General features: G+C 44.1%; 1 protein-coding gene across 1 annotated transcript in view; it reads right to left on the bottom strand.

The window, feature by feature from the left end:
• Window positions 1-1,701: 1,701 nt before the first annotated feature.
• TUBB3 (tubulin beta 3 class III) overlaps window positions 1,702-14,913 on the bottom strand; it is a 37,820-nt gene continuing 24,608 nt past the window's right edge. The window contains exons 2-4 of the mRNA XM_082270236.1: window positions 10,526-10,634; window positions 9,007-9,117; window positions 1,702-3,717 (exon numbers count right to left, since the gene is read on the bottom strand). Coding sequence (XP_082126362.1) covers window positions 2,645-3,717; window positions 9,007-9,117; window positions 10,526-10,634 — 1,293 coding nt within the window. The 3' untranslated portion in view covers window positions 1,702-2,644. The remainder of the gene's footprint in view (window positions 3,718-9,006; window positions 9,118-10,525; window positions 10,635-14,913) is intronic.

The raw sequence follows: 14,913 nt of genomic DNA, 5'->3' as shown, positions 1-14,913 counted from the left end.
AAATGGGTACTAATATTTATAGGTAAAGTTGATCCAGGGAATATCGGATTGCCTCTCGAGGGATCAGGAAGGAATTTTTTCCCCTGCTGTAGTAAATTGGATCATGCTTTGCTGGGGTTTTTTTCGCATTCCTCTGGATCAACTGCGGGTATAGGATTGTGTATATGGGATTGTATGGTTTTTATTTTTATTGGTTGAGCTGGATGGACTTTACTAAAGCTAGAGAGTGCAAAATCCATCTAACTTCTGCATAGAAACCAATCCGCTTCCAGGTTTTATTTCCAAAGCCTAATTGAACAAGCTGAGGTTAGAAGCTGATTGGTTTCTCTGCAGAAGTCAGACTAATTTTGCACTCTCCAGCTTTAATAAATAAACCCCAATGTAACTATGTACAATCTGGTGCAGTTAATCAAAGAAACCAATCAGCTTCCAGGTTTTATTGTCAAAGCTTCATTGAAGAAATTGCAGTTAGAAGCCGATTGGCTGCCATGCACAGCTGCACCACATTCTGCACTCTCCAGTTTTAGTAAATCAACCCCTCTGTATTTTAAGTTCATAATGTACCCCAAACCCTCCTCAAATCTTAGCTGCATGCTTTAAAGCGGAGTTCTGGCGTCAGAAACGTTTTTTTTAATAAAAATACTGCCCAAATAGTGATCCTTAGCCCTTAATACATCCGCTAATCTCGTAGTTAATAGTTTTATATGTTTTGATTTATCAGAAATTCTTACTTTTAAAATCCTTTGCTCAGCGCTGCCATCTTTGCTGGGGTTATACGAAGCCGCAGTGTATAGATGTCTTCCCTTCTTCCTGGTTGTGAATTCAGAATGCGGCGTGAAATATCGCGCATGCGCAGTACTATGCGATCGGTTTCCATATCATTGCGTCATTTCCTTTTTGCAAATAACGCAATGAGAGGAGCGGCCGGCCACCTACGTCACTGCCCATTGCCTTCTGGGAGTGATGAGTAAGAGCTCCCAGGACGCATTGCAGGACAGAAATTGACGGCGCGGGAGGAAGTGGAAGAAAGGTGAGTATATTTTCTTCTGAATCAAGGTAAGTATTCAAAAATTCAATGTTTTTCAGGTTACACTAAGCAAGCAGATGGCACAAAATCGATTGTGTCGATTTTGAGGCCGGAACTCCGCTTTAACCACACTAGTTGTACTCAGTCCAACCTTTTACAGTACAAAATAAAGGCTATCCCACCAGAACTGGAAAGTTTGGAGTTCTCCATGAAAACTAAAAATACTTTCTGCCTTGTGCCTTTGGAAAACTTTCCCCGTTCCTCGGAGGCACATTTAATTTTGATGTTTTAGAAGAAATGCTAATTTTATCCTCGCCTTAGGCTTTCTAATACATGAGCGAAGCTCCCAATTTAAGTCATAAAATCCAGAGTTCTAGGCAAAGTGAAAAACAAAATTGTCTTTTCAGTAGGGCGAGGGTGGATATTTATATACATGGACACGCACAGGGTCATGCACTTACCACAAAGCCTTCTTTGATTCTTTGCAGATCAGAGGGCCTTTCAATTATTTTTTGCAAATTGTAATTTCTCCTTGTCTAACAGCGGCCTCTGATCCCAGACTAGATAAACAATTCAGTACGGCGATCATCTGATATGTTACTGTACACATGTCATTAGGAAGGAACACACAGCGGCTTGTTCAGCGTTTCAGAAAAGAGTCCATCACACTCACATGTTGGACAGCAGGAAATTTATTTGTTATTTAAAAATAAATAATCCAATAAACTTGACATAAAAAATAAAAACACGTTAAAAAAGAAAGAAAAAATCAAACATTACAAGAGAAAGATGAAGACACAGAGTAAAACCTGGGACTCTGGCGCTAGAGTTTACGCAACACTTTAACTTGTCGAGAGTCTCTCCCCGCGGACACAAATCCCTATTGTCATCCATGCAGTTATGAAGACACGTACACTTCAGCTCTTCCTGCTTATAACGCATTGTCATACTATTTCTAGACTTGAAGCTTTCTGCTTTTCACTCAAAACACATTCAATTTTCCCTCTGCTACTCTACACCCTTAACTCTCCTAACTAATGTAACATCTCCCTTGCTACACAGGCCTGCAAGACCATGGATATCCTCTCAAAAAGTGACGTCAACCGGCCTATCCATTAAATTAGCTTGGCCATGCCTTGAGCTACCACTAATGGTCAAAGAATGGTAGATCTCAACCTGTAGTGGTAGAGGTCAGCTTAAGGACCACAATGACTGCAGAAATGTGGTGGGGTAATTTCCGTGCCCATGGCCATCCCTTAACTATGGAGAATGAACCTAGGAACAGAAACCTTGACATGATGTCACAACAGTGAGGTTTCACGATCTCAGGACCTGGGGGTAGATAAAGAAGAAATAAGTCGTGTAGATCGTGTCCTGCAACATTTTATGGGCCTTTGTCCACAATAAGTTCTGATCTGCCTTTGCTAATAACACACCGTGCAAAGTAAATTTTGCATTGGAGAGCTAAATAAATAAAGGAGATGAAGGGTAGAGGTTCTGACCCTGAATGGGACTATAATTCTAACTCAGAAGCGACGCATGATGCAATATGAATAGGACTCCTAAACCTGGGGGGGCACAAACAGAGGTCTCTAGCCCTGGAATGGCTTTTTTGTTTTACTTTCCTTGAGCCTCAGATTCTTCCTCATCATCTTCATACATCTCACCCTCCTCTTCGCAGGTGGCATCCTGGTACTGCTGATACTCTGATACAAGGTCATTCATGTTGCTTTCGGCTTCTGTGAACTCCATTTCGTCCATACCCTCTCCGGTGTACCAATGCAAGAAAGCTTTGCGTCGGAACATGGCAGTGAACTGCTCGGAGATGCGTTTGAAAAGCTCTTGTATGGCGGTGCTGTTGCCGATGAATGTGGAGGACATCTTGAGACCACGAGGTGGAATGTCACACACAGCAACTTTCACATTGTTGGGGATCCATTCTACAAAGTAGCTGCTGTTCTTGCTCTGGATGGCCAGCATCTGTTCGTCCACCTCCTTCATTGACATGCGCCCGCGGAAGACGGTAGCCACTGTCAGGTACCGCCCATGACGGGGATCACAGGCCGCCATCATATTCTTGGCGTCAAACATTTGCTGAGTGAGTTCTGGGACAGTGAGTGCCCGGTACTGTTGGCTGCCACGGGCGGTCAGTGGGGCAAAACCTGGCATGAAGAAATGAAGACGTGGGAAGGGCACCATGTTGACAGCCAGTTTACGCAGATCGGCATTGAGCTGTCCAGGGAACCTCAGGGAAGTGGTGACACCACTCATGGTGGCACTGACAAGGTGGTTAAGGTCTCCATAGGTTGGAGTGGCTAGTTTAAGGGTGCGGAAGCAGATGTCATATAAAGCCTCGTTGTCAATGCAGTAGGTCTCGTCTGTATTTTCTACTAATTGATGGATAGACAATGTAGCATTGTATGGCTCCACTACTGTGTCAGAAACCTTTGGGGAAGGCACTACGCTAAATGTGTTCATGATGCGGTCAGGGTACTCCTCCCTGACTTTACTGATGAGCAGTGTGCCCATGCCAGAGCCGGTGCCTCCACCCAGAGAGTGCGTCAGCTGGAATCCCTGGAGGCAATCACAGTTTTCACATTCCTTCCTCACAACATCTAATACAGAGTCCACCAGTTCTGCACCTTCCGTGTAGTGACCCTTTGCCCAGTTGTTACCGGCACCACTCTGTCCTGAGGTGGGAGAAAATGAAGATAAGAAGAGTTAGAATATCTTATCAATTTTGTAATAATCGTTACATTTCAGCAGAATTGTTTAATTGTTGCAACTTTTGTGACCCTTCAAATCACTGTTTTGGTTTGGAATACAGTAAAACTTTGGATTGTGAGCACAATTCGAAGCATGCTTGTAATACAAAGCACTCGTATATCAAAGCGAATTTCCCCATAAGAAATAATGGAAACTCAGATGATTCCTTCCACAACCATTTATTCATAAATCCTTCCGTTTATAGTCCATATAAAAAGATTCTAGCAATGTGATTAACAAAGATTTGCTCATGACCAGAATTCTTATATATATTGCCACATCCCTTTATACAAGATTGGGGAATTCCCCTAGATTGGGACTTTTTAGGCACAAAGACTCAGGTATATAGAAAAATTGGTATTTTATTTTATTAAACAATTTTGTACAGAATAAGGAGTTAAAAAACTGTAGCAAGCAACAGTCAATAACATAGTTTACAACCATACAGTACAGAAACCATAACCCAACATGTTTCGAAGATTAGACTCTTCTTCCTCAGTGGTGGTTCTGAGTACCATCTTTCTGTGTTGACAGAGCATTACTCAGAGCCACCCCTGAGGAAGAAGAGTCTAATCTTCGAAACATGTTGGGTTATGGTTTCTGTACTGTATGGTTGTAAACTATGTTATTGACTGTTGCTTGCTACAGTTTTTTAACTCATTCTGTGCAAAATTGTTTAATAAAATAAAATACCAATTTTTCTATATACCTGAGTCTTTGTGCCTAAAAAGTCCCAATCTAGGGGAATTCCCCAATATTGTATACTAGCAATGTGATTGGTTGTGTAACCATAAAATGTCCATCCACAAATGGCGCCTCCACAAGGGGATGAGGAGCAAAATCCAGCAGGAGCCGCAGAGTATAAAAGGGAAGAGGGGCGCCTCTAAGTGTAGCAATATGGTTACATTTAATGAAGGTTCAACATTTAGCAACTCACATGGTTGATGATTAAAAGAGTCACATCTAAGTATGCAGGCATCCGGGGTAAAGCTGTCCACATAGACCGTCCTCCTCACCGCCGGCTCTCACCGCTGTCAGTCTGCAGTCATGACCGGGAAGACTTCCCTGCAGGAGAGCGATCTGAAAGCGAGGCTTGAAGCGCTCGCGGAGCGCAGTGTGGAAGGGATGACGTGGATGGCGGTGAGGAGGACGGTCTATGTGGACAGCTTTACCCCGGATGCCGGCATACTTAGATGGGCCTCTTATCAACCATGTGAGTTGCTAAATGTTGAACCTTCATTAGATGTAACCATATTGCTACACTTACAGGCGCCCTCTTCTCTTTTATACTCTGTTGTGACGCTACTTGTATATCAGGACATCACTTGTTTATCAAGTCAAAATGTATAAAAATCTCATGTATGTAAGGGGGAGGGGGGTTCCCTGGACATCTAATCTTACAGATACAATTGACCCTTTGAAGGAGACCCCAATGCTGATGTGGCCCGCGATGAAATGGAGTTTGACCCCCCTCGGCTGGAAGGAGGACATCCCTATCATACATTATATGGACGAAGGTCGCACCTACATTTTTTTTACAACTGACCCAATAAGAGGAGAATCTGAGCTGCTCTTTGCAAAACCATTACAGAGCCGGTAAGTATAACTTCATTATTATTTTGTTATTGAAAGTTAAAATCAATATTTTGATCTGTTGTCGGGGGCCCTTAAACGGTGTGGGGCCCATAGGCCAGTGCCTACTCTGACTTTTGGTAATCCGGCACGGACTATCTTACTGACCAATGCTGCATAATGTAGATCACATTACATGTATATTGAAAACTCCATTCCACCCAAAATAATGTCCTCTATGGCGGGTGGAATTGGATGGTGTTCAGTCTCCTGCTGGTGTTGCTCTTTGAAGCCTTCCATAGACGTCTCCCTCACCTCTATGAGGACTTCTTATGGCGGATCCTTCCACCTTGTGCCATTCTCTATGAGGACTTCTTATGGTGGATCCTTCCACCTTGTGCCATTTCAGCTGCTATCTACAGAGGATTTCCCATGTTCTTCCCTTCCATTCTCCTCCCACAGCACAAAAACCAAACTGGTCATTGAAATGGTGTGAAACCAGTTAGGTGCAGACAGTACGACCCCGGAAGGCTCAATAGATTTAAAGGTTTAGAGGGACAGAAACTGAAGTGACCGACCTACAAACTCTGCAAAATGCTACAGAAATCAATAAAAACTTCATACCGGCCAAACTCATCAATTATGAAAACTAAGCTTCCATGTGTATATAGAGCAGTGCTCTCCAAACTGCGCCCAGGGGAGGTATGCCGCCCTTTGCTTGCCTTTATCCGACCCCTGGGGCACTATTCCTCCACTGACACCAATGATGGGGCACTATTCCTCCCACTGACACCAATGATGGGGCACTATTCCTCCCACTGACTCCAATGATGGGGCACTATTCCTCCCACTGACACCAATGATGGGACACTATTCCTCCCACTGATACCAATGATGGGACACTATTCCTCCCACTGACACCAATGATGGGGCACTATTCCTCCCACTGACACCAATGATGGGACACTATTCCTCCCACTGACACCAATGATGGGACACTATTCCTCCCACTGACACCAATGATGGGGCACTATTCCTCCCACTGACACCAATGATGGGGCACTATTCCTCCACTGATACCAATGATGGGACATTATTCCTCCCACTGATACCAATGATGGGGCGCTATTCCTCCACTGATACCAATGATGGGACACTATTCCTCCCACTGACACCAATGATGGGACACTATTCCTCCCACTGATACCAATGATGGGACACTATTCCTCCCACTGACACCAATGATGGGGCACTATTCCTCCCACTGACACCAATGATGGGACACTATTCCTCCCACTGACACCAATGATGGGACACTATTCCTCCCACTGACACCAATGATGGGGCACTATTCCTCCCACTGACACCAATGATGGGGCACTATTCCTCCACTGACACCAATGATGGGACATTATTCCTCCCACTGATACCAATGATGGGGCGCTATTCCTCCACTGATACCAATGATGGGACATTATTCCTCCCACTGATACCAACATTCAGCCCTTCCAAAGTTTGAAGGACAGTAAACTGGCTCTTTACTTAGAACATTTGAACTTCTCTAGAGGGTTTATCATACAACACCTGCACCTGCAAATTTCACTTTTGACCCCTTCCTATTGAAGGCGGGTGTTAACACTGTGCCAACACTTATTTTTGTACCTCTTCTGTGCAGGGAGCATGCTCAGATGCTCACCTTCCTCCCCCCCCCCCCTCCTCCAGCACTGTGACTGCATCAGCCACCTATCAATGATTGGGAGCAAATCACAGTCATCACAATAATGAGAAAACCACCCCCCCCCCACAAGGGGAAGGGGGGGGGGGCAGAAAGGGGGTTAAGTCTGTGTTAAATGATGTATGATAAAAGAGAACCAACATTAGTACCCCAATCTGTCCTGATATCGGCTCTATAAGAAAGGGAAGGCCAGCGCTTTGCTCAATGCTCTCCATGAACTGTTTGACCATTACAGAATAAGAGAGCAGAGTGATGACCTCATCAGACTGCTGCTTCTCCTTCATTGTCCAATCACTAGACAGGAGGGTGACCAAGCTGTATTACTTTAGTGCCGGAGAGAAAAATGAGGTTACTAAGCGGACTCTGCTCCAGCGAAGCCTGGATCACAAAACTGGCTGAACACTCTGGGGTTGATGTACTAAAGGCAAATAGACTGTTCATTGTGAAATGCAGAGCTTAGTAAATGAGGTGAAGCTTAATTTTACAAAGACTACCCAATCACATGCAAGGAAAAAAAAATAAAAATAAAACTGCATTTTTGCTTGCACCTGATTGGATGATGTAGAGCTTCTCCTCATTTACTAAGCCCTGGAGCAACTGCCCCTACAAAGTACACAGTCTATTTGCCTTTAGTAAATCTACCCTGTGACGGTACTCACTACTTAACGGACACTGAGAAAATGGATTGGATAACTTCAAATGGGACAGTAATATTTATCAACAATATCTCTCAAGAAATATGAAGATTTAATCCCACTTTACACTGTGAGACCTATAGCCTGTTACCATGAAGTCTGACACCTAAATAATCATAGCAATACATAGATGTGTATTCCATGTACTTCAATGTAGGAGACGGACAGACTGTCATTGGCAGTCCTGTCCTATTGTCTATCTATTGAGGTGTGATGTGGATTGTGTTGTCTGCCTGTCCCATTGTTAAATGTTAATGTCCAGATGGCTAGATAATTAGTTCAGGTTAATCCTGTTGCTGTATACAATTTCATCTGCATATGATAATGTAATCAGGAAGGGGGAGGGATTATGTACACTGTATGGGAGTGACTGAGTGTAAAACTCTGTTTTTATTGGATTGTGAATTTCATGTCCTGTTCCACACAAGGTCCACCTGGGCGGTAACCTTTTGGGGGAAAACTGTATAAAAGAGCAGCTGTACCATTAAAACGTTGGGTTCTACTTCACCCTCAATCTAGAGTCCTGTCTCTCATTGGGGGAATCTGCTACAAGGGATTGCTATGCTCTTCATACTCCCTTGAATAATCTCTTGTAAGAGCTTGTTCCTGTTCCTGCTTCACTCTCTGGGGAAAGAGAGGTTCACCCACTGGAACCTGGAGCCTTGTCGTAGGTCCAGGGTGGGTAGGGGATGGCAAGACCCCAATCAAGCTGCGGCAGGTTGCGGGGTCTGAGGTGGTTATGGTGTCTGGTGGAGTGCTTGGAGCTCTCAGGAAGCACTAGGAGCATCCGTCAACGGAGGTACCCAGTCGGGGTGTCGGTTGATCCGTTACATACCCCATTGTCTTTGGCAGATGAAACAATTTAAACATAATATCGGGACTGTGGACCTCGCGCTTATTATTAATTAATAGCACTAAGCATTAAGCATTAAAATGCTTATTAATAGCACTTTATTGATGGTTTACATGAATGGTTTAATCACCATTTTCTAAAATTGTTTTATGAACACTTATTTATATATTTAAAATAGCAGCGCTGCAATCACTGACCCCCACTAATTTAAACATAATATATATAGTATATACTGTATATATTTATATTTTTTTTCTTAGCTTTATTTGGTTTCCCCGATATTCATTCTTAAAAATCACATGGAAATAATCTTCAAAGATAAACAATTAGAAACCAGAAGAAGTAGATTGTGTTATACCGAATATGAAGTTATCGGGTCGGAAAAGATGTCCAAAGGCTCCGGAGCGGACGCTGTCCATGGTCCCGGGTTCCAAGTCTACTAGGATGGCTCGCGGTACATACTTGAGTGCTAGAAATAGAAAGAGACACGCGGTGAGAAAGCAGAGAAGACGCCAAGCTGGACCTCTAATCAGCCTCAGATCTCCATCTTCACTATGAAAGGTGACCGGTTCTGTCCTTCAAAGTCAGGAAGAAACGGGCCGGTTCCTTCACACAGACAGTCCCCTCAGGGGAGGTCCACACCAGGATTACACAGGAACATGTTCTGCATTCCTTTGCAATTCCTGTGCGGTGCGATTTTGCAGCCCAGTCATTTGAATGGGCTGAAATCGCACTGCAATGCAGATAAAGCAGTGCATGCACGATTGGTATAAACGTGCTGCAGTACCATGTGATCTGCAAACGCACTGCATTTACAGTCTGCATTTAAGGTGCCATTACCATTACATTGGCACTGCATGCCAATTGCAAGGGTAGTGTGTTTGAATGCGGTGCGGGAAACGTGCACAGAACACGGCCTTTCCCACACCGCCTTCTGGTGGGAACCGGCCCTTAGACACCTTTATACATAAGGATCTTGTATGTATATAATGTATACACTGCTCAACAAAATAAAGGAACACTTTGTAAACACATCAGATCTCAATAGGGAAAAATTTCATCCTGGATATCTGTACTGGTATGGACTGGGTAATGTGTTAGGATCTATACTGGTATGGACTGGGTAATGTGTTAGGATCTATACTGGTATGGACTGGGTAATGTGTTAGGATCTATACTGGTATGGACTGGGTAATGTGTTAGGATCTATACTGGTATGGACTGGGTAATGTGTTAGGATCTATACTGGTATGGACTGGGTAATGTGTTAGGATCTATACTGGTATGGACTGGGTAATGTGTTAGGATCTATACTGGTATGGACTGGGTAATGTGTTAGGATCTATACTGGTATAGGACAGAAAGTTAAAGGAGCCGAAATAGATGGGATCTCCTCCAATCTGCCCTGGAAGGGGTTTTCATATAGGAGAAATCTCTCCTACTTCCTGAACAGGAATTAATGAAAATCTCCCCAGCAGGCTACAGATAAATAAAAAAAAATCTGACAGGGGGATTAACCATTTCATTATTATACCTGGAAAATAAGTGTTGGCTTTTGACAGAATGTAATACATGTGTGAATCAGGTGGAACTTTAGCTGCCTTTTTGTAGTTTACAGATCAGCAGCGTTCTGTTCTCTAATAGAATATCACGTGGGGGATTTGTAATTAAAGGCATCATAAACAAATAATTTATTTAATGATTAAAAAAACAAAAACATTTTTTTCTTAAAGGAAACTGGTCAAATCAGAAACACGGGGGCTTCTGGAAATGGCTAATTTAATGGCTCTATTGCTGATTCACTGATTTCAAGCTGCATTTCCCCAATGTCTCCACTAGAGGGAGCTGTCTGCTGAGTACTTATTATATAGACTTACAGGAGGCCTCATTGTAATATACACTAATCCTCTCCAGCTGGAGGTCCGAGTCCCCGACGTAGTTTCCAGTGGGGTCGATTCCATGTTCATCGCTGATCACTTCCCAGAACTGAGGAAAGAAACAAAGAGAGAATTAAAGGTGTGCTGGGGCTGAAAACACGAAGAGCCTGATTATACTGTAGCCTAGGAGTGTACAGAATAAAAATGTATTTATTATGAATTTCCCAATTACAATACAGATATAGAAATCACTATTAGCCCAACATAACACAGCGCCCACATTGGTTGGTGACACCCAGGGAATTGCATTGTAATATGATCCCATTAATCCCCCCCCCCTCCCCCTCTATGCCACTCCCCTGTTAGACATTTGTACATTAAAAATGTTTGTTTAAATTTGAAAATACTTTTGGGGACCCGGGTTCACACTTCTGCCTCACCCACCTAGGCAAGAATGACGCCCAGAACGCAGGGACCAGAAGTTCGCTGCGCTCAGAATGCAGGGATCAGATCCACGCCAACATCCCCCCCCCCCCCCCCGATATGTGTCTGCTGTACCATGTACTGGTATGAGGAAGTCTCCTGTTCTCTCCTCCCCCCACCCCCCCCCCCGATATGTGTCTGCTGTACCATGTACTGGTATGAGGAAGTCTCCTGTTCTCTCCTCCCCCCACCCCCCCCCCCGATATGTGTCTGCTGTACAATGTACTGGTATGAGGAAGTCTCCTGTTCTCTCCTCCCCCCACCCCCCCCCCCCCGATATGTGTCTGCTGTACCATGTACTGGTATGAGGAAGTCTCCTGTTCTCTCCTCCCCCCACCCCCCCCCCCGATATGTGTCTGCTGTACCATGTACTGGTATGAGAAAGTCTCCTGTTCTCTCCTCCCCCCACCCCCGCCCCGATATGTGTCTGCTGTACCATGTACTGGTATGAGGAAGTCTCCTATTCTCTCCTCCCCCGATATGTGTCTGCTGTACCATGTACTAGTATGAGGAAGTCTCCTGTTCTCTCCTCCCCCCACCCCCGCCCCGATATGTGTCTGCTGTACCATGTACTGGTATGAGGAAGTCTCCTGTTCTCTCCTCCCCCCACCCCCGCCCCGATATGTGTCTGCTGTACCATGTACTGGTATGAGGAAGTCTCCTGTTCTCTCCTCCCCCCCCCCCTGATATGTGTCTGCTGTACCATGTACTGGTATGAGGACGTCTCCTGTTCTCTCCTCCCCCCCCCCCATATGTGTATGCTGTACCATGTACTGGTATGAAGAAGTCTCCTGTTCTCTTTGTATTGCTTCCTTTGTGTGAAATCCCTGGTAATCCTGCCAGTCCCTCTGCTTTCCTATTTCATACCACACTAGGCATGAGAGTTCATCTATCCTAGTGTGGTCAGTTTTCTGGCTGTGTTGAGAGAACAGCCTGCCTTTCCCCCAATGATCAGATGTGTGTTGACACGCCCCCCTGCGTATCCTGCCTGTCCTCCAATGGGCAGCCTTGTGCTGACACGCCCCCCTGCGTATCCTGCCTGTCCTCCAATGGGCAGCCTTGTGCTGACACGCCCCCCTGCGTATCCTGCCTGTCCTCCAATGGGCAGACTTGTGCTGACACGCCCCCCTGCATAGCCATTTACTGGAAGGGTTCCCTGGGAAGATCTGCTGATCACTTATAAAACAAAATAAAAGGTATTTATAAAGTCACTTATTGCTTGTTTTGTTCTTCAGTAGTTAGCGTTCCTAAAAATTTTTACCACTTCAGCCCCCCCCCCCCATGACCAGGCCATTTTTTGCGATACAGCACTGCGTTACTTTAACAATTCATTTGACGCTGTACCCAAATAAAATTCATGTCTTTTTTCCCCCACAAATTTTATTTTATTTATTTCAGGTACTTATATAGCGCTGTCAATGTACACAGCACTTTACATATACATTGCACATTCACATCAGTCCCTGCCCTCGAGGAGCTGACAATCTAAGGACAGAGATTTCTTTTGCAGGTATTTGATCACCTCTGCCGTTTTTATTTTTTGCGCTATAAACAAAAAAAGAGCGACAATTCTGAAAAAAAGAAAAAAACAATATTTCTGACTTTCTGCCATAAAACATCCAATAAAAAAAATGTAAAAAAAAAAAATCACATTTCTTCATCAATTTATTATTCCAATATGTATTTTGCTTTTTTTTGTAAAATAAGTGTATATTGATTTGCAGAAAATGTATCGCACCTACAAACTATAGAATATTTTAATGGAATTTTCATTTATTTCATTTTTTTTATACTAGTAATGGCGGCGCTTAGCGACTTATAAAGAGACTGCGATATTGGGGCAGACAAATCGGACACTAGGTGACACTTTTAATACATTTTTGGGGATCACTGACCCCAATACTGGGATCAGTGCTAAAAATATGCACTGTCACTGTACTAAAGACACTGGCAGGAAAGGGTTAACATCAGTGTCAATCAAAGGGTTAAATGTGTTCCTATGGAGTGCTTTAGAACTGTATGGGGGAGGAGCTTGTACTGTGGGAAGACTGATCTGTGTTTCTGCTTTGTAGGAACCCAGGATTCATGCATTCCCTGGTCACAGACCACCGTTCTGCCTCTCCCGACAACGATTGGCGGGTCTCGGGCAGACATTGGGTCCGCCGGACCCGCTGATTGGTCACCGCTGTGTCCAATCAGAGTGGGAGCTGGTCGCCAGCGGCGCACGTGTGGTATCTGTATGGGGTTCTGCAGACAGGAGGCCCCTTTCACACTTCTACAACCTGAAAATCACACAACTGACTATGGTCTATGGACCTCAAGTCGCATCAAAGTCGGACCAAAGTAGCGCAGGGATTACTTTGAAGTCGCTGTGACTTGAAGTCGCACAGATATGAACGGTACTCATTGGAAATCATGGGGTACTCATTGGAAATCATGGGGTACAATTTGTCATGCGACTTTGCACGTCCAAGTCGCAGGACAAGTCACACAAGTGTGAAAGGGGCCTACATTTACGTGGGGTGGTCAGTAAGAAGTTAAAGTAGAACTATAGGCAAAACTTTTTTTTTCACATTGGATACAGTTAGGCTCCTTTCACACGTGTGCGACTTGTCCTGCAACTTGGGACTGCAAAGTCACATCACAAGTCACACTCCATGATTTCCAATGAGTACCATTCAAATCTATGTGACTTCAAAGTAATCCTTGCACTACTTTGGTCCAACTTTGATGTAACGTGAGGTCCATAGACCCCCCATATTACACTGGCATTGCTTCAAGTTGCATCAAAGTCACGTGACTTTTAGCTCATACAAGTGTGAAAGGGGCCTAAGGGGGGAGGGGGTCATAACCCCGGACAGATTTTTTTTTCACCATCTGTGTCCCATTGCGGAGATTTCCCTTCACTTCCTGTCCCATAGCCAAACAGGAAGTGAGGGGAAATCTCTGAAAATTAAGGAAATCCCCCCCCCCCCCCGGTCATCAGAACTAGTGTCCCCATCAAAGGATTTCCCCTCTATTGCTTTTCTGGGGACAACCCAAAATTTGTGATTTTCATTTATTTCACTTTTAATGATAATGGTTAACAGGACAAATAGAGAGAGAGAGAGAATCTCCCTACCGGGGCACAGACAGCAATAAAAACCCGACAGGGGGTCTCCCCCTCCCCTCCATCCACAACGAAAAAAAAAAAAATGTTGCCTTCAGTTATACTTTCACCCCCGTTCACACCGAATCCAAATTTAACCACTTTTGGACTGGAAGATTTACCCCCCCCCCCCCCTTCATGATCAGGCCATCTTTTGCAATTGGGCACTGCGTTACTTTCACTGACAATTGACTGATGTCCTTTTTTCCCCACAAACAGAGATTTCTTTTGGTGATATTTGATCACCTCTGCGATTTTTATTTTTTTGCGCTATAAACAAAGGAAGAGTGACAATTCTGAAAAAAAATAAAAATAAAAATAATAATAATATTTTTTTTACTTTCTGCTATATAACATTCCCAAGAAAAAAAAACATTCAAAAATCAATTTTTTTCATCATTTTAGGCTAATTTGTATTCTGCTACAATCAGTGCTAAAAATATGCACTGTCACTGTACTAATGACACTGGCTAAATTTCCTCTCTCAGCCGGGATCGATCGCGGGTGCCTGGGGGCAATTGGCATTCCTGCTTCCTAGTGGGGGCGGGAGCGTGCCGCCGTGTGCTTGACCCCAGGAGCGCTCCCGCAGATCGCCATACAGGTACGATGATTCGCGCAGCCGAGCCAGCCTGCCGCAGTATATATGCAGCGGGTGGTCGGCAAGTGGTTCTTCAGTCATTTTTTGTCTTTCCATCCAATAAATCCTCTTCGATTGTTGTTTTAACTTTGGATAGTAAAACATTGTTTTCTGCCAGTA

The sequence above is a fragment of the Pelophylax lessonae genome (assembly GCF_965119305.1).
Source record: "Pelophylax lessonae genome assembly, chromosome: 10".
In the NCBI taxonomy this organism is placed as follows: Eukaryota; Metazoa; Chordata; class Amphibia; order Anura; family Ranidae; genus Pelophylax; species Pelophylax lessonae.
The sequence above is the reverse complement of the archived record's forward strand: the minus strand, read 5'-3'. Positions and strand labels throughout refer to the sequence as shown.